We start from the raw sequence: 20,578 nt of genomic DNA, 5'->3' as shown, positions 1-20,578 counted from the left end.
TGTAGTAATGTTTCACAGATTTCCAACTCACCCCGGACGACGACACAGGACTCAGGAGCTCCACCATGAGGTAGGAATGCGAGAGCACTTCACGAAAATATATTTTCTGCTTGTTGTAAAAGGCTCTGTACAAGTCACGCAGCTTCTATTGACGGAAGTGAGCGGGGGAAGTCTTTAGGAGTTACTGCGCGGACGCTGTGCTCCTGTATCATTACGCCTCACAATATAGTCCCCCTTTTTATCTGCTTATAAAATCGACATGCTACATTTCTGTGTAAATATACTTCGCATTAAAACACTTCACGTAACGTTATTCAAATAGGGAACACGTGGAAGAGCTTGGTAGCTTCTATCGTGAGCTTTTTTGGAGCTATATGACATGTGGGAGAGGCTGCGTATGTGCTCCGTTTGCGTGACAGAGCGCACGGACAAAGACCAGACGGGGATATATTAACTCGACTAAGGTTAGGTAAGAACATATCTCAGTATGTAAAAACGCTGGCCTATTCCTTTATTTGGCCATTTTCATGTGTAAAGAGTCAATTTTTTTATATGAAAACATAAAAAGTCTGATGCTCACTTTCTTCTTTCTTCTGGACATTTTAGTCACAAAAATAGGACTTTGAGTGAAATTATGCCGAGATATTTTATTGTTATTGTTATATATTATGATCTAAAGTTCGTTCACTGTGGATAAAACCTTTAGCCCTGTCTGATTCCGAAGCTTCAGTCTCAGGACGCTGCTGAACTCTCCCCCTCTCTCTCAGACGGAGGAGCGCAGAGACCGGAAGTCGTCCCTCCCCTCTCCGCTCTCCACCAATCAGATGTCGGCGTCCGGACCACACGACATGTTCGCGACGAAGCGCAGCAACGGCACCGACTCGCGGAGCGTCAGGAGGACGGCGGGCGGCGAGAAGGAGAACGCCTCGGCCAATCACAGGCTCAGCACGGCCTCAGGGGGCGGGGCCAAGGCCAGCGCCAGGTAACCAATCACAGCTCAGCGTTTCAATCAATAGTTCTATTCAGCATGTGTGGCTTAGCTGTGAGTCTTGCCCGGATACCTCCTTGTTTGGCCCAGTTTCCCACTGTGCTGCAGGCGGGGGGGGGGCTCTCGGTGCCTCTTCAGTGTTTCATAAAACCTGCAGCACATTTTCCTCATATTTATGTCGTTAATCTTTGTTCCAGGAGCCGCTCGAAGCTTCGCTCCAAACCCTCGTCCGGCCCGCGCCTCGGCTCCGCCTCCTCGCTGTCCTCGTCCAACGGCGGCCCCGGGGGCGTGTCTAACGGGAGCGTGGGGGGCGTGTCCCTGCCCCTCCCTCGCTGCAGGCCGCCGGCCCCGCCCTGCCCCCCCAGGCCCCCACGGCCTCTGGAGCGTCACCTGGTGAAGCCTCCGCCCCTCTGCCCCGAGCCCGCCCTCCTGCCCCTCACCTCCGGCCACGCCCACATCCTCCACCGCGACACCTGGGTCCGAGTGTTCGCCCACCTGAGCCACCGCGAGCTGTGCGTGTGCATGAGGGTGTGCCGCACCTGGAGCCGCTGGTAAGTGTGCCCGCTTACCGTATACACCTATGCCCGTATACACCTATACCCGTATACACCTATACCCGTATACACCTATACCCACTTACCGTATACACCTATACTCGTATACACCTATACTCGTATACACCTATACCCGTATACACCTATACCCACTTACCGTATACACCTATACCCGTATACACCTATACTCGTATACACCTATACCCGTATACACCTATACCCACTTACCGTATACACCTATACCCGTATACACCTATACCCACTTACCGTATACACCTATACCCGTATACACCTATACCCGTATACACCTATACTCGTATACACCTATACTCGTATACACCTATACCCACTTACCGTATACACCTATACCCGTATACACCTATACCCGTATACACCTATACCCATATACACCTATACCCACTTACCGTATACACCTATACCCGTATACACCTATACCCGTATACACCTATACCCATATACACCTATACCCACTTACCGTATTCACCTATACCCGTATACACCTATACCCACTTACCGTATACACTAGGGTGCATCAAATTTACATGGTGAAATTTTAATTCCAAAATATCAATTTGGCTGGCATCGCATTTTGTTCCTATTCATATACAAATGACTTTTGCAAAGTTTCGTTGAAATCCATTGAGATTTAGGGGTACCAACTAACACATGAACTTCTGTAAAATATCAAAAAATGCGCATTTTTTAGTCTATTTTCCAAAAGGTTGACCCAGAAAGGTAAAATAAGGTTAGATTTTATACAGAAACATGTTCTATAGGGTAACTCAAGCAACATTAGTGTGTCTGTCCTTTGGGAAACTTTGGGAATTTCTTAGAATTGACCTTTCTAGATTCTTTATTTACAACAGCTTATAGACAAATGAATGGAGGGCAATGGGACATCCTCGCATGGCCTGTGAACCTTCCTTGTGGGTTGGATCCACACCAACATTTTAGTGTTTCTAGGTTGGCTAGCCTGTATCAAGTTTGTTTAAAATCTGTTTTATATGTTGTTTAATTCTGGTCCAAACACCTAATGGAAATCACGGACAGACGCGTTAGATCCAAAACAAAATGTTTTGGGCGCCATGTTGGAATGGATGATGCTTCACATTTTTCTTTGTCATCTAATTGACTTTATTGTTACCATAGATATAATATACAAGAGATAGCTGGTGTTTCATTCAGCCCCACTCATAGTTTTGGTCCCAAGTCATCTGTGAAACTAACCCTAAACCTAACATGGATGCTTCTCCGAAGCCTGTTCCTTAAAAGGGCAAAAAGGCCCTGAAAAGGCTTCCACTTTTTAGTGCTGATGTACAAAAACCAGCGTGGTTAAAAATATGTCGCCCAGCGTTGTCACATGGATCATAGCGAGTTCTAGAAAAAATATAAATCTTTGCTAGGCTTTTAAGCTGTTCTAGGGAGGTCTGAAGTCCCAAACAGAACTACAGGTACTACAGCAATGTCAGCTCCATGAGGACCATAGAGAAGGGCTTTCCTCGCCCATTGAATTGTGAGACACTTAACCCTCGTGGGGCCTTCGCGGGTCTTTTTGACCCGTTGTCATGTTCCGGGCATTTGGATGCAAGGTGACACAAGGGGGCGCCCTTCCAACAAATGTGAGTTGACTTTCTTCAGACTTAGACTTTAGGTCAGACACCATGAGTGACAGTAACATGACACTAAATACAGTGAGCTCTTTGTTTGCAGTAAAAAGGCTGAGGCCTCATTGCTCTTCAGTCACAGACTGAGAAGTGAAGAAAGAAGTCATGGAGGTTCTGCTTTAGACAGAACTTCAGACTTCTGCTGCATGTAAGAGTCATATTACATCATATCAAATGTTGTAATCTGTAAAGCACTTTGTGATACCTTTTGGTATGAAAAGCGCTTTATAAATAAAGTTTTATTGATTGTTTGATCATATCCTGAAACTCAAATCTGTAGTAAAAATATAATATATGGAAAATAATTACAATTACAAAAATGCTGTATCTAATAAAAAAGTTTATTTTTTATTTTTTATTTACTCTCATTCTAAAAACGAAAACCCAAACAAACCCTAACCATGTGTATCTGCTGTAAAGTCATGTGTGTCCCAGTTCCTCTGACTCGTGGTGCAGCAGGACTGATGTGGACAGATGTTACAGAAGAAGCTCATGAGGTTCATTTCTTCAACAGTTTCTATAGTAACTATTTTCTCCAAAGTAAAAGTAGATCTACCACAGTCCTGTCCACATCTGTCATGGTCCACCATGACAGAGGAACTGGGACAAACATGACTTTACAGCAGATACAAATGGTTTGGGTTTGTTTGTTTGTTTGTTTGTTTTTTAATTTAGAATGAGAGTAAATAAAACTTTTTGATTAGATACATGATTTTCAAATATTTTTCTTTTTGTAATTGTAATAATTATTTCCATATATTATGTTTTTACTACAGATTTGAGTTTCAGGATATGATCAATCAATCTTTATTTATAAAGCACTTTGCATACCGAAAGGTATCACAAAGCGCTTAACAGATTACAACATTTGATATGATGTAATATGACCGCTACATGCAGCAGAAGTCTGAAGTTCTGTCTAAAGCAGAAGCTCCATGACTTCCTTCTTCACTTCTCAGTCTGTGACTGAAGAGCAATGAGGCCTCAGCCTTTTTACTGGAAACAAAGAGCTCACTGTGTTTAGTGTCATGTTACTGTCACTCATGGTGTCTGACCTAAAGTCTAAATCTGAAGAAGGTCAACTCACATTTACACTGAGAAGGTTGGAAGGGCGCCCCCTTGTGTCACCTTGCATCCAAATGCCCAGAACATGCCAGCGGGTCAAAAAGACCCGCGAAGGCCCCACGAGGGTTAAAAGGACAAACCCTAGTGGAAAATCCATCCATCCATATTCTTCCACTTTATCCGGAGCCAGGTCGTGGAGTCAAAAGACAGAGAAGAGATGCCCAGACTCCCCGATCCACACAGACCTCCAGCTGTTCTGGGGGGACCCCAAGGTGACACCAGGCCAGCTCAGAGACATAGTCCTTCGAGCATGTCCTGGGTCTGGGCCTCCTCCCAATAGGACTCCCACCCTGCGAAACTCAATTTGGCTGCCTGTATCCGCAATCTTGTCCTTTCGGTCATTACCCAGATCTCATGACCATAGGTGAGGGTGGGAACCTAGATCGATCGGTAAATCAAGAGCTCAGCTCCCTCTTCACCACAACAGTCCGATGCAGCGACCACATCACTGCTGAAGCACCTTTTTCATGGCCTCGGATTTGGAGGTGCTGATCCTCATCACGGCCACATCACACTCAGCTGCCCAGAGCACGCTGAAGGTCCTGATTTTGAGGTTCCCAAAACGGACACCCTCTGCTTGGCAAGCGTGCATCGCAAGATCTGACAGCTTAACCCCAGTGATGCCATCCTCACTGGTGATGCTAGGGCCCAGAACAAAGACCAGGCTGTGACTGCTAGTCTGGCTTGGACCACTTGGTGAGGGCAGCATCTTAGCTGAATCCTGGGACTTTGATTGTTTGTGGCAGCCCGTAAGGAGCAGTGGGCAACGGCAGCGCCACCATGTGGAGCCAGGCTGATGGTCAGAATCACTTGGCTGAAGGATTCACCTACAATACATGTTCTTAGTGGTAGGGGAAACCGGAGTATCCCGGAGGATACCTATGCAGACACGGAGAGGGAGAACATGCAAACTCCACACAGACAGGGTGGGAATCGAACCCAAGACCTTCTAGCTGTGAAGCACGAACGCTAATCACTGTACTACCGTGCCGCCCGTTTGTTGTGTTGTAGAGTGCCTGAGAATGAAAATGATACAAAATGATACGACAATATTGGATTGGGCATCTTGGCATACCTAATATCACTCAATTATGATGTATTATGCATGCATAAGCCTCAAATCTAAGCTCTACATAGTCAAATTCATCATAACAATGAGAATCTACAACAACATCACTGTCAGAGTAACTAGCTGGACTCACAAATAAATTAAAGTGAATTGAACAGCTACATTGCTACACTCAATAAATGAGACCTCAATACTCTGAATATGATATTTTCTCCTCTAAAATACTGTTGTTGATAAGCTTGATAGCTTTGCTAACATATTTATGTCCGGGTTCGATTCCCACCGAGGGACTGTGTGGAGGTTGCATGTTCTTCCCGTGTTTGCACAGGTTTCCTTCAGGTACTCCGGTTTCCCCTACCACTAAAAATGAAGGATGGGTCAAATGCAGAGAACAAATTTCTCTACAGACATTAATAAAGGGAACTTAGCGTAACTTAACTTATCTAGCTAACTGTTGCTAGCAAGCTAACCTTAGATGTAGTGAGCATGAAATACTTCTAAATATGACAACATTTCACTAAAATAATTTCAATATACAAAGAAACAACTGCAGATATGGTAATTATATGTAATAAGAGTACACATACCCAACAAACACTTATAAATACCTTATAAATTACCTCAGAGCTTTATGGTGACCGGTTAGCACCATTGCCCCTTTATCCACAGAAACACATGTGAGTTGGCCCCCCTAAACCTTGATGTATTGGAAAAATATTTTGCATGTGTTGTTAAAACATACATTGGAACACTTTTGGCACCCAGCCATATCAAAATTTAAAAAAATGTTTTTTTGATGCACCCTAGTATACACCTATACCCGTATACACCTATACCCGTATACACCTATACCCACTTACCGTATACACCTATACCCGTATACACCTATAACCGTATACACCTATACCCACTTACCGTATACACCTATACCCGTATACACCTATACCCGTATACACACCTATACCCACTTACCGTATACACCTATACCCGTATACACCTATACCCACTTACCGTATACACCTATACCCGTATACACCTATACCCGTATACACCTATACCCACTTACCGTATACACCTATACCCGTATACACCTATACCCGTATACACCTATACCCACTTACCGTATACACCTATACCCGTATACACCTATACCCGTATACACCTATACCCACTTACCGTATACACCTATACCCGTATACACCTATACCCACTTACCGTATACACCTATACCCGTATACACCTATACCCGTATACACCTATACCCACTTACCATATACACACCTATACCCGTATACACCTATACCCGTATACACCTATACCCACTTACCGTATACACCTATACTCGTATACACCTATACCCGTATACACCTATACCCACTTACCGTATACACCTATACCCGTATACACCTATACCCGTATACACCTATACCCGTATACACCTATACCCATTTACCCGTATACACCTATACCTGTATACACACCTATACCTGTATACCCACATACCGGGATACAACCCAGTACCGTCTGCATGAGGGTGTGCCGAACCTGGAGCCGCTGGTAAGTGTACTCACTTACCGTATACCCTTATACACCTATATCTGTATACCCACATACCGGGATACACATATACCCATATACCTGTATACCCACATACCTGTATACAAACCAGTGTGAGGGTGTGCCGCCCCTGTACCCACATACCGGGATACACCTATACCCACATACCTGTATACAAACCAGTGTGAGGGTGTGCCGCCCCTGTACCCACATACCGGGATACCAGGGCTCTGTCTTCACAGGGTCATTGGCCAATGGGCCGGTCAGAAACATATACATATTTTGGGGATAAATAAATGAGAATTTCATTATCACCAATGCTTTAATAGAATTGGGCCTAAACACAATAGCTGTTTTATATTCCTGCATTTTAAGGCTTTAAAAACATTGCAATAACATTTGAATACAGAATAATAAAGAGCCTGATAATAAACTAGGACAACTCTGAAGGCAAGACAGTGAAGTGAATATTCCTCCATTTAGCCGAAAGAGTCACGGACACACACTTCTCCCCCGTTAGAAAGTTATTAGTACATTTGCTAAGGGGGCGGCACTTTCACACCCATTGAGTACGGTGTAATTCGAGTACATGATGCCCATACTTTAGGTTCGTGGGGACTTTCTCCATAACGATGACAAAGCGATATTTTTGCAAAACATCAGAACTATGAAAAAATGCGCTGCAAACATCTACATTTACATGGCGTCGTCGCTCTGGAGATAATTGTTCTAAACAGACAAAAAGGAAGAAAAAAGCTCTTTCCCTATATTCTGCCACTTCCCCTAACCTGGCTAACACCAGGCTGCTGTGTGCGCTCGAATTATTTCGAACTGCACAACAGCCTGGGGACCATGGCCAAATCTCCGGTGGATTTGGGAACCAATCACAGAGCGAGGAGGGACGGCAAGACGATGACGCGCTATTCGATATATGGAAGCTTGTAGTTTATTTACGGATAATTTAAAAAAAAGTTTATTTACGGATCCAACATGACAGCAGCAGACACGATGGTATTTTTTGATCAAGCTTTAGACCTTGTTCTAAATAATTTAGCTCAAAAGTTTACAGCGGGTACGTCATACGTCATCTCATACGATGATATGATTGGCTGGGGCTACGTGCAGACGCATGAGACTTTTTTTTCTTTTTTTTTTCGTATCGCCCAATAAACGACTATGGACGATCGTAAACCACACCTCTCCTACGAGAAAATGAATTGGTGGTCCCCAGACTAAATATCACTTGTGATTTTAGTCTGGTGTTAGCCAGGCTACCACTTCCCCCATAATTTCACCCCAATTTTTACAACTTTTTTCCACTTTTTCCCCAAAAAGTTTGTTTTTTCCCATCTTCTAAGCAGCATCTTCTCCCACATGTTATTACGAAATGATCTTGTAGACAACACATGGCGCACCTCTACCCTGTGGTGGCAGGTGATAAGTGTGTCTGTGGTTGCAGGTGATAAGTGTATCTGTCTGTGGTTGCAAGTGATAAGTGTGTCTGTGGTTGCAGGTGATAAGTGTGTCTGTGGTTGCAGGTGATAAGTGTGTCTGTCTGTGGTTGCAAGTGATAAGTGTGTCTGTGGTTGCAGGTGATAAGTGTGTCTGTGGTTGCAGGTGATAAGTGTATCTGTCTGTGGTTGCAAGTGATAAGTGTGTCTGTGGTTGAAGGTGATAAGTGTATCTGTCTGTTGTTTCAGGTGATAAGTGTGTCTGTGGTTGCAGGTGATAAGTGTGTCTGTTGTTTCAGGTGATAAGTGTGTCTGTGGTTGCAGGTGATAAGTGTGTCTGTGGTTGCAGGTGATAAGTGTGTCTGTGGTTGCAGGTGATAAGTGTGTCTGTGGTTGCAGGTGATAAGTGTGTCTGTCTGTGGTTGCAGGTGATAAGTGTATCTGTCTGTGGTTGCAGGTGATATGTGTATCTGTGGTTGCAGGTGATAAGTGTATCTGTGGTTGCAGGTGATAAGTGTATCTGTCTGTGGTGGCAGGTGATAAGTGTATCTGTCTGTGGTTGCAGGTGATAAGTGTATCTGTCTGTGGTGGCAGGTGATAAGTGTATCTGTCTGTGGTTGCAGGTGATATGTGTATCTGTGGTTGCAGGTGATAAGTGTATCTGTGGTTGCAGGTGATAAGTGTATCTGTCTGTGGTGGCAGGTGATAAGTGTGTCTGTCTGTGGTTGCAGGTGATAAGTGTGTCTGTGGTTGCAGGTGATAAGTGTATCTGTCTGTGGTTGCAGGTGATAAGTGTATCTGTCTGTGGTGGCAGGTGATAAGTGTGTCTGTGGTTGCAGGTGATAAGTGTGTCTGTGGTTGCAGGTGATAAGTGTATCTGTCTGTGGTTGCAGGTGATAAGTGTATCTGTCTGTGGTTGCAGATGATAAGTGTGTCTGTGGTTGCAGGTGATAAGTGTATCTGTCTGTGGTTGCAGGTGCTGTGACAAACGTCTGTGGGCGCACATCGACCTGAGCCGACAACGCTCCATCTCGGCACCGATGCTCAGCGGGATCATCCGCCGTCAGCCCGTCTCCCTGAACCTGGGCTCCACCAACATCTCCAAGAAGCAGCTCATGTGGCTCCTCAACCGGCTGCAGGGTAAGGCTGGGCTCGGGATTTCAGCTTCAGTGGGGATTTTGCGATGCTGAAAATACACTTCCAGTGGCTGGGTCGCAGGCGACAGAGGACTCGGGCTATCACGTTCGTTTCTCTGCTTTTCAGGGTTGGAGCAGCTGTTCCTCTATGTTCCTCTGTGTTTTACGCTGGTTTCTCTGTGTTTCACGCTCGTGTCTCTGCATTTCAAGGCTGGAGCAACTGTTCCTCTGTGTTTCACACTCGTTTCTCTGCGTTTCACACTCGTTTCTCTGCGGTTCACGCTTGTTTCTCTGCATTTCACGCTCATTTCTCTGCGTTTCACGCTCGTTTCTCTGTGTTTCACGCTCGTTTCTCTTTCTGTGTCATGCTCGTTTCTATGTTTCACGCTTGTTTCTCTGCGTTTCACGCTCGTTTCTCTGCGTTTCACGCTCGTTTCTCTGCGTTTCACGCTCGTTTCTCTGCGTTTCACGCTCGTTTCTCTGCGTTTCTCTGCGTTTCACGCTCGTTTCACGCTCGTTTCTCTGCGTTTCACGTTTGTTTCTCTGCGTTTCACGTTTGTTTCTCTGCGTTTCACGCTCATTTCTCTGCGTTTCACGCTCGTTTCTCTGTGTTTCACGCTCGTTTCTCTGCGTTTCACGCTCGTTTCTCTGCGTTTCACGCTCGTTTCTCTGCGTTTCACGCTCGTTTATCTGCGTTTCAAGTTTGTTTCTCTGCGTTTCACGCTTGTTTCTTTGCGTTTCACGCTCATTTCTCTGCGTTTCACGCTCGTTTCACGCTCGTTTCTTTGCGTTTCACGCTCGTTTCTCTGTGTTTCACGCTCGTTTCTCTGCATTTCACGCTTGTTTCTTTGCGTTTCACGCTCGTTTCTCTGCGTTTCACGCTTGTTTCTTTGAGTTTCACGCTCGTTTCTCTGTGTTTCACGCTCGTCTCTGTGTTTCACGCTCGTTTCTCTGTGTTTCACGCTCGTTTCTCTGTTCACGCTTGTTTCTTTGCGTTTCACGCTCGTTTCTCTGTGTTCACGCTTGTTTCTTTGCGTTTCACGCTCGTTTCTCTGTGTTTCACGCTTGTTTCTCTGCGTTTCACGCTCGTTTCTCTGTGTTTCACGCTCGTTTCTCTGCTTTTCATGCTCGTTTCTCTGCGTTTCACACTCATTTCACGCTTGTTTCTTTGCGTTTCAGGGCTGGAGCAGCTGTTCCTCTCCGGGTGCCTCTGGTCGTCCGTCTCGGCGCTGTGTCAGACGTCATGTCCGTGTCTGAAGCTGCTGGATCTGAGTCGAGTCGAGGACCTGAAGGACTCGCACCTGAAGGAGCTGCTGGCCCCGCCCCCTGACGCACGCACCGGTAAGCCCCGCCCCCTGCGCAGGTAGCTCACTGTGAAAACAAGGGAGCGACAGGAGTCAGTGTGAAAACAAGGGCTCGACAGGAGTCACTATGAAAACAAGGGAGCGACAGGAGTCAGTGTGAAAACAAGGGAGCGACAGGAGTCACTATGAAAACAAGGGAGCGACAGGAGTCACTATGAAAACAAGGGAGCGACAGGAGTCACTATGAAAACAAGGGAGCGACAGGAGTCATTGTGAAAACAAGGGAGCGACAGGAGTCACTATGAAAACAAGGGAGCGACAGGAGTCACTATGAAAACAAGGGAGCGACAGGAGTCACTATGAAAACAAGGGAGCGACAGGAGTCACTACGAAAACAAGGGAGCGACAGGAGTCAGTGTGAAAACAAGGGAGCGACAGGAGTCACTATGAAAACAAGGGAGCGACAGGAGTCAGTGTGAAAACAAGGGAGCGACAGGAGTCAGTGTGAAAACAAGGGAGCGACAGGAGTCACTGTGAAAACAAGGGAGTGACAGGAGTCACTATGAAAACAAGGGAGTGACAGGAGTCACTATGAAAACAAGGGCGAGTCGGGAGTCAGTGTGAAAACAAGGGCTTGACAGGAGTCAGTGTGAAAACAAGGGCGAGTCAGGAGTCACTATGAAAACAAGGGAGCGACAGGAGTCACTATGAAAACAAGGGAGCGACAGGAGTCAGTGTGAAAACAAGGGAGCGACAGGAGTCAGTGTGAAAACAAGGGAGCGACAGGAGTCACTGTGAAAACAAGGGAGTGACAGGAGTCACTATGAAAACAAGGGAGCGACAGGAGTCAGTGTGAAAACAAGGGAGCGACAGGAGTCAGTGTGAAAACAAGGGAGCGACAGGAGTCACTGTGGAAACAAGGGGGCGACAGGAGTCACTATGAAAACAAGGGAGCGAAAGGAGTCAGTGTGAAAACAAGGGGGCGACAGGAGTCAGTGTGAAAACAAGGGAGCGACAGGAGTCAGTGTGAAAACAAGGGAGCGACAGGTTCATGTGGGAGTTAAAGGTTTTAACGTCCCTTGTTTTTTATTTAACAATGTCTCTCATCCTGATTGGCCGTCAGTGTGAAAACAAGGGAGCGACAGGAGTCACTATGAAAACAAGGGAGCGACAGGAGTCATTGTGAAAACAAGGGAGCGACAGGAGTCAGTGTGAAAACAAGGGAGCGACAGGAGTCACTGTGAAAACAAGGGAGTGAAAGGAGTCACTATGAAAACAAGGGCGAGTCGGGAGTCAGTGTGAAAACAAGGGCTTGACAGGAGTCAGTGTGAAAACAAGGGCGAGTCAGGAGTCACTATGAAAACAAGGGAGCGATAGGAGTCACTATGAAAACAAGGGAGCGACAGGAGTCACTATGAAAACAAGGGAGCGACAGGAGTCACTATGAAAACAAGGGAGCGACAGGAGTCACTATGAAAACAAGGGAGCGACAGGAGTCAGTGTGAAAACAAGGAAGCGACAGGAGTCATTGTGAAAACAAGGGAGCGACAGGAGTCAGTGTGAAAACAAGGGCTCGACAGGAGTCACTATGAAAACAAGGGAGCGACAGGAGTCAGTGTGAAAACAAGGGAGCGACAGGAGTCACTATGAAAACAAGGGAGCGACAGGAGTCACTATGAAAACAAGGGAGCGACAGGAGTCACTATGAAAACAAGGGAGCGACAGGAGTCATTGTGAAAACAAGGGAGCGACAGGAGTCACTATGAAAACAAGGGAGCGACAGGAGTCACTATGAAAACAAGGGAGCGACAGGAGTCACTATGAAAACAAGGGAGCGACAGGAGTCACTACGAAAACAAGGGAGCGACAGGAGTCAGTGTTAAAACAAGGGAGCGACAGGAGTCACTATGAAAACAAGGGAGAGACAGGAGTCAGTGTGAAAACAAGGGAGCGACAGGAGTCAGTGTGAAAACAAGGGAGCGACAGGAGTCACTGTGAAAACAAGGGAGTGACAGGAGTCACTATGAAAACAAGGGAGTGACAGGAGTCACTATGAAAACAAGGGCGAGTCGGGAGTCAGTGTGAAAACAAGGGCTTGACAGGAGTCAGTGTGAAAACAAGGGCGAGTCAGGAGTCACTATGAAAACAAGGGAGCGACAGGAGTCACTATGAAAACAAGGGAGCGACAGGAGTCAGTGTGAAAACAAGGAAGCGACAGGAGTCATTGTGAAAACAAGGGAGCGACAGGAGTCAGTGTGAAAACAAGGGAGCGACAGGAGTCACTGTGAAAACAAGGGAGTGACAGGAGTCACTATGAAAACAAGGGAGCGACAGGAGTCAGTGTGAAAACAAGGGAGCGACAGGAGTCAGTGTGAAAACAAGGGAGCGACAGGAGTCACTGTGGAAACAAGGGGGCGACAGGAGTCACTATGAAAACAAGGGAGCGAAAGGAGTCAGTGTGAAAACAAGGGGGCGACAGGAGTCAGTGTGAAAACAAGGGAGCGACAGGAGTCAGTGTGAAAACAAGGGAGCGACAGGTTCATGTGGGAGTTAAAGGTTTTAACGTCACTTGTTTTTTATTTAACAATGTCTCTCATCCTGATTGGCCGTCAGTGTGAAAACAAGGGAGCGACAGGAGTCACTATGAAAACAAGGGAGCGACAGGAGTCATTGTGAAAACAAGGGAGCGACAGGAGTCAGTGTGAAAACAAGGGAGCGACAGGAGTCACTGTGAAAACAAGGGAGTGAAAGGAGTCACTATGAAAACAAGGGCGAGTCGGGAGTCAGTGTGAAAACAAGGGCTTGACAGGAGTCAGTGTGAAAACAAGGGCGAGTCAGGAGTCACTATGAAAACAAGGGAGCGATAGGAGTCACTATGAAAACAAGGGAGCGACAGGAGTCACTATGAAAACAAGGGAGCGACAGGAGTCACTATGAAAACAAGGGAGCGACAGGAGTCACTATGAAAACAAGGGAGCGACAGGAGTCAGTGTGAAAACAAGGAAGCGACAGGAGTCATTGTGAAAACAAGGGAGCGACAGGAGTCAGTGTGAAAACAAGGGCTCGACAGGAGTCACTATGAAAACAAGGGAGCGACAGGAGTCAGTGTGAAAACAAGGGAGCGACAGGAGTCACTATGAAAACAAGGGAGCGACAGGAGTCACTATGAAAACAAGGGAGCGACAGGAGTCACTATGAAAACAAGGGAGCGACAGGAGTCATTGTGAAAACAAGGGAGCGACAGGAGTCACTATGAAAACAAGGGAGCGACAGGAGTCACTATGAAAACAAGGGAGCGACAGGAGTCACTATGAAAACAAGGGAGCGACAGGAGTCACTACGAAAACAAGGGAGCGACAGGAGTCAGTGTTAAAACAAGGGAGCGACAGGAGTCACTATGAAAACAAGGGAGAGACAGGAGTCAGTGTGAAAACAAGGGAGCGACAGGAGTCAGTGTGAAAACAAGGGAGCGACAGGAGTCACTGTGAAAACAAGGGAGTGACAGGAGTCACTATGAAAACAAGGGAGTGACAGGAGTCACTATGAAAACAAGGGCGAGTCGGGAGTCAGTGTGAAAACAAGGGCTTGACAGGAGTCAGTGTGAAAACAAGGGCGAGTCAGGAGTCACTATGAAAACAAGGGAGCGACAGGAGTCACTATGAAAACAAGGGAGCGACAGGAGTCAGTGTGAAAACAAGGAAGCGACAGGAGTCATTGTGAAAACAAGGGAGCGACAGGAGTCAGTGTGAAAACAAGGGAGCGACAGGAGTCACTGTGAAAACAAGGGAGTGACAGGAGTCACTATGAAAACAAGGGAGCGACAGGAGTCAGTGTGAAAACAAGGGAGCGACAGGAGTCAGTGTGAAAACAAGGGAGCGACAGGAGTCACTGTGGAAACAAGGGGGCGACAGGAGTCACTATGAAAACAAGGGAGCGAAAGGAGTCAGTGTGAAAACAAGGGGGCGACAGGAGTCAGTGTGAAAACAAGGGAGCGACAGGAGTCAGTGTGAAAACAAGGGAGCGACAGGTTCATGTGGGAGTTAAAGGTTTTAACGTCCCTTGTTTTTTATTTAACAATGTCTCTCATCCTGATTGGCCGTCAGTGTGAAAACAAGGGAGCGACAGGAGTCACTATGAAAACAAGGGAGCGACAGGAGTCATTGTGAAAACAAGGGAGCGACAGGAGTCAGTGTGAAAACAAGGGAGCGACAGGAGTCACTGTTAAAACAAGGGAGTGACAGGAGTCACTATGAAAACAAGGGCGAGTCGGGAGTCAGTGTGAAAACAAGGGCGAGTCAGGAGTCACTATGAAAACAAGGGAGCGATAGGAGTCACTATGAAAACAAGGGAGCGACAGGAGTCACTATGAAAACAAGGGAGCGACAGGAGTCACTATGAAAACAAGGGAGCGACAGGAGTCACTATGAAAACAAGGGAGCGACAGGAGTCAGTGTGAAAACAAGGAAGCGACAGGAGTCATTGTGAAAACAAGGGAGCGACAGGAGTCAGTGTGAAAACAAGGGAGCGACAGGAGTCACTGTGAAAACACGGGAGTGACAGGAGTCACTGAAAACAAGGGAGTGACAGGAGTCACTATGAAAACAAGGGCTTGACAGGAGTCAGTGTGAAAACAAGGGAGCGACAGGAGTCAGTGTGAAAACAAGGGAGCGACAGGAGTCAGTGTGAAAACAAGGGAGCGACAGGAGTCACTATGAAAACAAGGAAGCGACAGGAGTCACTATGAAAACAAGGGAGCGACAGGAGTCACTCCGAAAACAAGGGAGCGACAGGAGTCAGTGTGAAAACAAGGGAGCGACAGGAGTCACTATGAAAACAAGGGAGCGACAGGAGTCACTCCGAAAACAAGGGAGCGACAGGAGTCAGTGTGAAAACAAGGGAGCGACAGGAGTCACTGTGAAAACAAGGGAGTGACAGGAGTCACTATGAAAACAAGGGAGTGACAGGAGTCACTATGAAAACAAGGGCGAGTCGGGAGTCAGTGTGAAAACAAGGGCTTGACAGGAGTCAGTGTGAAAACAAGGGCGAGTCAGGAGTCACTATGAAAACAAGGGAGCGACAGGAGTCAGTGTGAAAACAAGGGAGCGACAGGAGTCAGTGTGAAAACAAGGAAGCGACAGGAGTCATTGTGAAAACAAGGGAGCGACAGGAGTCAGTGTGAAAACAAGGGAGCGACAGGAGTCACTGTGAAAACAAGGGAGTGACAGGAGTCACTATGAAAACAAGGGAGCGACAGGAGTCAGTGTGAAAACAAGGGAGCGACAGGAGTCAGTGTGAAAACAAGGGAGCGACAGGAGTCACTGTGGAAACAAGGGGGCGACAGGAGTCACTATGAAAACAAGGGAGCGACAGGAGTCAGTGTGAAAACAAGGGGGCGACAGGAGTCAGTGTGAAAACAAGGGAGCGACAGGAGTCAGTGTGAAAACAAGGGAGCGACAGGAGTCAGTGTGAAAACAAGGGAGCGACAGGAGTCACTGTGAAAACAAGGGAGTGACCGGAGTCACTATGAAAACAAGGGCGAGTCGGGAGTCAGTGTGAAAACAAGGGCTTGACAGGAGTCAGTGTGAAAACAAGGGCGAGTCAGGAGTCACTATGAAAACAAGGGAGCGACAGGAGTCACTATGAAAACAAGGGAGCGACAGGAGTCACTATGAAAACAAGGGAGCGACAGGAGTCACTATGAAAACAAGGGAGCGACAGGAGTCACTATGAAAACAAGGGAGCGACAGGAGTCAGTGTGAAAACAAGGAAGCGACAGGAGTCATTGTGAAAACAAGGGAGCGACAGGAGTCAGTGTGAAAACAAGGGAGCGACAGGAGTCACTGTGAAAACACGGGAGTGACAGGAGTCACTGAAATCAAGGGAGTGACAGGAGTCACTATGAAAACAAGGGCTTGACAGGAGTCAGTGTGAAAACAAGGGAGCGACAGGAGTCAGTGTGAAAACAAGGGAGCGACAGGAGTCAGTGTGAAAACAAGGGAGCGACAGGAGTCAGTGTGAAAACAAGGGAGTGACAGGAGTCACTATGAAAACAAGGGAGTGACAGGAGTCACTATGAAAACAAGGGCGAGTCGGGAGTCAGTGTGAAAACAAGGGCTTGACAGGAGTCAGTGTGAAAACAAGGGCGAGTCAGGAGTCACTATGAAAACAAGGGAGTGACAGGAGTCAGTGTGAAAACAAGGAAGCGACAGGAGTCATTGTGAAAACAAGGGAGCGACAGGAGTCACTATGAAAACAAGGGAGTGACAGGAGTCACTATGAAAACAAGGGAGTGACAGGAGTCACTATGAAAACAAGGGAGCGACAGGAGTCACTGTGGAAACAAGGGGGCGACAGGAGTCACTATGAAAACAAGGGAGCGACAGGAGTCAGTGTGAAAACAAGGGGGCGACAGGAGTCGGTGTGAAAACAAGGGAGCGACAGGAGTCAGTGTGAAAACAAGGGAGCGACAGGTTCATGTGGGAGTTAAAGGTTTTAACGTCCCTTGTTTTTTATTTAACAATGTCTCTCATCCTGCCAGCGCATGGCGACAGCAGAGGTGGGCGGTTCCAGAGCGTCACTGAGCTGCGATTGGCCGGTTTGGAGCTGACGGACGCGGCGTGTCGTCTGCTGCCGCGCTTCACGCCGCACCTGCAGAGGCTGGATCTGAGCTACTGCCCCCTGCTGTCCGACCAGAGCGTCGCCACCCTCACCTCAGGGCTGTCCCCGCAGCGAGAGCGGCTCACGCAGCTGAGCCTGGCAGGTAAACAGAGCGTGAAGAGCGGCTCACGCAGCTGAGTCTGGCAGGTAAACAGAGCGTGAAGAGTGGCTCACGCAGCTGAGCCTGGCAGGTAAACAGAGCGCGAAGAGCGGCTCACACAGCTGAGCCTGGCAGGTAAACAGAGCGCGAAGAGCGGCTCACGCAGGTAAACAGAGCGCGAAGAGCGGCTCATGCAGCTGAGCCTGGCAGGTAAACAGAGCGTGAAGAGTGGCTCACGCAGCTGAGTCTGGCAGGTAAACAGAGCGTGAAGAGTGGCTCACGCAGCTGAGCCTGGCAGGTAAACAGAGCGTGAAGACCGGCTCATGCAGCTGAGTCTGGCAGGTAAACAGAGCGTGAAGAGTGGCTCACGCAGCTGAGTCTGGCAGGTAAACAGAGCGCGAAGAGCGGCTCACGCAGCTGAGCCTGGCAGGTAAACAGAGCGCGAAGAGCGGCTCACGCAGCTGAGCCTGGCAGGTAAACAGAGCGCGAAGAGCGGCTCACGCAGCTGAGCCTGGCAGGTAAACAGAGCGTGAAGAGCGGCTCATGCAGCTGAGCCTGGCAGGTAAACAGAGCGTGAAGAGCGGCTCATGCAGCTGAGCCTGGCAGGTAAACAGAGCGTGAAGAGCGGCTCATGCAGCTGTGCCTGGCAGGTAAACTGAGCGCGAAGAGCGGCTCACTCAGCTGAGCCTGGCAGGTAAACGATATAATGTATCTGACAGTTTCAGGGCGTTTTCACACTCTGGCTCTGTGCTTTAAAACGGACCTACAGGCATTTCTTTCCGATTTTTGGCAACATACTGTAGCTGCTTTTGCTAATTCAAGGGCGCTGCTTTAAAAAAATCAATGTTGCCAAAACCAATTCCTCCGGTCATCTTTGATGACCGATTTTAATTTAAGAATTGGACTTGAATTAACGTAGCTATGTTGCCCGTATGAAATGCCCGTAGGTGTCACATATTTCCCCCTGACTTTAGATATAATATATAGGAGATAACCGGGGACGTGAGGAAACGCCCCCGTGTGTGCCCCAGTGTGTGCCCGTGTGTGCCCCCGTGTTTCCCCGTGTGCACCCCCTGTCCCCCGGCGCTCTAACCCTGCCCCCCCCCTTGTGTCCAGGCTGCGTGCGGCTGTCGGACCAGTGCGTGCCCCCCTGTCCCCCGGCGCTCTAACCCTGCCCCCCCCTTGTGTCCAGGCTGCGTGCGGCTGTCGGACCAGTGCGTGCCGCTCCTGCGCCGCTGCTCTTCCCTTCAGACCGTGGACCTGCGCTGCTGCTCTCAGCTCTCCTCAGACTCCGCCCAGATCCTACATCTCCCATCATCCTCCTCTGCAGCCGCCGCCTCCGCCCCGCCCTCCTGCCCGCCCGACGACAGGCCGCTGCTAAAGAACAGCTAAAGACTACACTACTCCCGCCACGCCACAGTATTTATTATTATTAATGTGAGGGGAACGCCGTGATGTCACTTCCTGTACATAATGATCCACAGAGGCGTTTTCTCTGAGGCTGGACGCGATAAATGCCACGTTTACTTTCACGAAGGGGGATGGTTCCGGAAATATATAACTCATGTTTGCCCAATTTCAGCCCCGGTTTATCCACAGTTTATCCCCGGTTTATCTCAATTTTTTTCCACAGTTTATCTCAATTTTTTCCCCCGGTTTATCCCTGGTTTCTCTCCAGTTTATCCCTGGTTTATCCACAGTTTATCCCTGGTTTATCCACAGTTTATCCCTGGTTTATCCACAGTTTATCCCTGGTTTATCCACAGTTTATCCCTGGTTTATCCACAGTTTATCCCTGGTTTATCCACAGTTTATCCCTGGTTTATCCCCGGTTTATCCACAGTTTATCCCTGGTTTCTCTCCAGTTTATCCACAGTTTATCCACAGTTTATCCCTGGTTTATCCTCGGTTTATCCACAGTTTATACACAGTTTATCCCTGGTTTATCCACAGTTTATCCCTGGTTTCTCTCCAGTTTATCCACAGTTTATACACAGTTTATCCCTGGTTTCTCTCCAGTTTATCCACAGTTTATACACAGTTTATCCCTGGTTTATCCCCGGTTTATCCACAGTTTATACACAGTTTATCCCCGGTTTATCCACAGTTTATCCCTGGTTTATCCACAGTTTATCCCCGGTTTGTCCTCGGTTCATCCCCGGTTTATCCCCGGTTTATCCCGGTTTATCCCGGTTTGTCCCGGTTTGTCCCGGTTTGTCCCGGTTTATCCCGGTTTATCTCGGTTTATCCCGGTTTATCCCGGTTTACCCCCTCTCTTCCTGAACATGGCACTCACCGCTCCGCCTCGTCCTCGGTACAAACAGGAGAATTGACTCTTGTACATATTTCTGTGTAAATAACTGTAAATGACATCATCATCCTCTCAGCCAATCACCTCGCTCCACGCTCGGGCTGCAGCCAATCACAGCCCGGCGACCATCATCCCGCTAAGCTAAGGCTAACAGTATCACGGCAGTCCTTTAGTGTTTACGGACGTTCGGGAGAAGAATCCCGGCGTTTCCTCCTGAGATTGAAAGTATTGGGTGATGATTGTGACCTTTGACCTAGGCCCAGTCGATGGATCGATTTAAATAAAGTGTTACTGTACTTCCTGTCCCGGTGAACGTAGCGTGAGGCGAGACGCTGCAGGGGAACACACGGACCTTCATCGCCCCCTGGTGTCTCGGACAGAAAAACCACCGTTTAAACTTTCCCCAATACACACTACTGTAATCATGCAAGCTAACAGGCTAGCGGGCAAAGCTAACTGCGGGCTAGCGCCATTTAAACAGTATTTACAGACAAGTATTTACTCTCACGAACAAAAACACGACATGCTACAATGACTTCAGGACCTCGGGTAAAAAGTGAAATAACCGACGATTCTACGAACGCCTCAAATGATCCAAACTTCCACTCTCTTCAGTCTGAAAGGCCAAAGGAGCAGCTCTG

The 20,578-nt window shown here is 47.7% G+C and overlaps 1 protein-coding gene across 1 annotated transcript in view; it reads left to right on the top strand.

Annotated features, from left to right (window-relative positions):
• Window positions 1–19,150, top strand: part of fbxl19 (F-box and leucine rich repeat protein 19) — a 58,961-nt gene extending 39,811 nt beyond the window's left edge. The window contains exons 9-14 of the mRNA XM_079564178.1: window positions 768–982; window positions 1,186–1,539; window positions 9,406–9,569; window positions 10,745–10,906; window positions 17,408–17,629; window positions 18,819–19,150. Of these exons, the coding sequence (XP_079420304.1) occupies window positions 768–982; window positions 1,186–1,539; window positions 9,406–9,569; window positions 10,745–10,906; window positions 17,408–17,629; window positions 18,819–19,018 (1,317 nt within the window). The 3' untranslated portion in view covers window positions 19,019–19,150. The remainder of the gene's footprint in view (window positions 1–767; window positions 983–1,185; window positions 1,540–9,405; window positions 9,570–10,744; window positions 10,907–17,407; window positions 17,630–18,818) is intronic.
• The last annotated feature ends 1,428 nt before the right edge of the window (window positions 19,151–20,578 follow it).

This window comes from Gobius niger (genome assembly GCF_951799975.1).
Source record: "Gobius niger genome assembly, chromosome: 10".
Taxonomy (NCBI): domain Eukaryota; kingdom Metazoa; phylum Chordata; class Actinopteri; order Gobiiformes; family Gobiidae; genus Gobius; species Gobius niger.
This window is presented reverse-complemented; position numbering and strand designations above follow the sequence as displayed.